Below are 2,062 nucleotides of genomic sequence, written 5' to 3' on the forward strand. Positions count from 1 at the left end.
CCGTGGATCCAGGAGGACTCCCAAGTTGCGGGCCCTCTCTGAGGGGGCCAAAATTTCGCCCCCTATAGTCAGCGATGGCGTCAGCTGACTATGCCGAGGCGCCGGCAACCACAGCCACTCGGTCTTGGAAGGGTTGAGCCTGAGTCTGTTTCTCCCCATCCAGACCCGTACGGCCTCCAGGCAACGGGCCATCACGTCAGGGCATCGTTGGGGTGGCCCGGGGTGGAAATGTACAGCTGCGTATCGTCAGCGTACTGATGGAAGTTGTAAGCTGGTTGTCAATGCTTTCAAATTAATGAAAAAGATCTCCAGTGGGAGGTAATGGCTTTACAACTTTCCCCTAAATGTAGGATTAAAAAGTATTAATAAATAATATACCTAAAATTAAGCAGGAAGATATTCCAAAATAAGTTATGTTTTTAAAAAAATACAATTCACTTTCTCATGCTTCTAACAGATTTGAGAATACCACAGATAGTTAAGGGTGAGGGGAAAGGAAAGATCACAGAAAAAGTCAATCTAAAGTTCTCACTTAAGGCTCAAATAATGAAGACTCAGGTCCCTCGAGATATTTCTGAGAAAAGTGGAAGAAGAGAAGAAAAAAGGAGGACAACCAGCAGCAAGGTGGATGGACTCAAGGTACCATGATGGATGGGAGAGCTGAAGAGCCAGGTTGGGGACACATAATCCTGCAGAAGGTGGTTATTATGAGTCAACACCAACATAATCAATTAAAAACAATTCTGTTTTAAATGTTCATAATTCTACTTCGGGACCTCACTTCAAATTATTCAATTCAGCAATTTTGAGAGGAGTTATAGGGGTGGCGCGATGGCTCAGTGGTTAAGGTGCTGGGCTTGTCGGCTGGAAAGCCAACAGACCAGATTTGAGAGTTGCACAACAGGATGAACTTCCATCCTTGCCCTAGCTCCTACCAACCTAACAGTTCAAAAGCATGCAAATGTGAGTAGATAAATAGGTATCACTTCGGTGGGGAAGTCATAGCACTCTGTGATGTCATGCTGGCCACATGATCGCAGAAATGTCTTCGGACAGCACTGGCTCAATGGCCCTTGAAATGGAGACGAACACTGTCTCCTATAGTCAGCAACAACTAGTGGAGTAAAATACACAGGGACTCCTTTTAGGAGTTATTGATTTTCCCCATTCCCATATTCACCTCAACAACAGGATCTTCAGAATATTGTTTCAAGATATCAAGTACTTTTGGATTGCCAATAGCACCCAAAGCTTCACCTATGGAAAACAGAACAAAGTAGGAGAATGAACACAGGTCAGTGATGCAAGAATCCTTTAACATGTACCATCAGTACAAAGATAACAACAGCAACAATAATGACAATCTCTTTAATCCTTCAAATAACTGTCACTCAAAAGTTGCTAAATTGAAAAAAGCAATATATAATCAGAATAATTATAGATTTTTTTCAAACCAATGATAGCATAATGTAAAGGTACAATCCACCATTGGTCATTGAAACAAATTTAACTATTGAAGGAAAGGAACACAATGCATATGTGTGAAAAAAAAATTCTAGTAGTAGAATATAAAGGTTACGTCCATACTAAGCCAATAGGAATTATTGTGTGCCTTTTCTTCCTAAAAAGAATGATACGTAAAACAAAAATATATTTAAAACTTTGCCTGATTTTGAGAATTTGGAAAAAGTATTATCACAAATTAAATTTTAAGATACCAATGTGGGCAATTCCGGAACATGCAATACAAGGAATAACTACGGGAGTTAAATTAGAGGGAATTACTTATAGAGATTTATTGGTTCTGAAGGGTCAAGACTGGCAGATTAAATCACTGGATGAATTGAGACAAGAGAAAGTGCTTCAGTCTTGGTTCTTATATTATCAATTGGCTGAAAGATGGTGTTTAGATCAAAAACTGGGTCTTATGTTGGAAGATGGGAATTTGATAAAACAGATTAAAGATCAAAGTAGAGCCCATATTAGAAGAATTTATAGTGTATTATTAGAGTTGGATTCGGAAACAGAATTAGTTAAAGATTGTATGATTAAATGGGCTCAA

At 39.3% G+C, this 2,062-nt stretch overlaps 1 protein-coding gene across 2 annotated transcripts in view; it reads right to left on the minus strand.

The window, feature by feature from the left end:
- The window catches only part of DOHH (deoxyhypusine hydroxylase), a 10,655-nt gene that overhangs the window by 5,479 nt on the left and 3,114 nt on the right, over positions 1-2,062 (minus strand). For both annotated transcript variants that reach the window (XM_015810016.1, XM_015810017.1), the window contains exon 3: positions 1,181-1,257. In XM_015810016.1, the coding sequence (XP_015665502.1) occupies positions 1,181-1,257 (77 nt within the window). The remainder of the gene's footprint in view (positions 1-1,180; positions 1,258-2,062) is intronic.

Source organism: Protobothrops mucrosquamatus, unplaced genomic scaffold (genome assembly GCF_001527695.2).
Source record: "Protobothrops mucrosquamatus isolate PMUCROS unplaced genomic scaffold, P.Mucros_1.0 scaffold6, whole genome shotgun sequence".
NCBI classification, from domain to species: Eukaryota; Metazoa; Chordata; class Lepidosauria; order Squamata; family Viperidae; genus Protobothrops; species Protobothrops mucrosquamatus.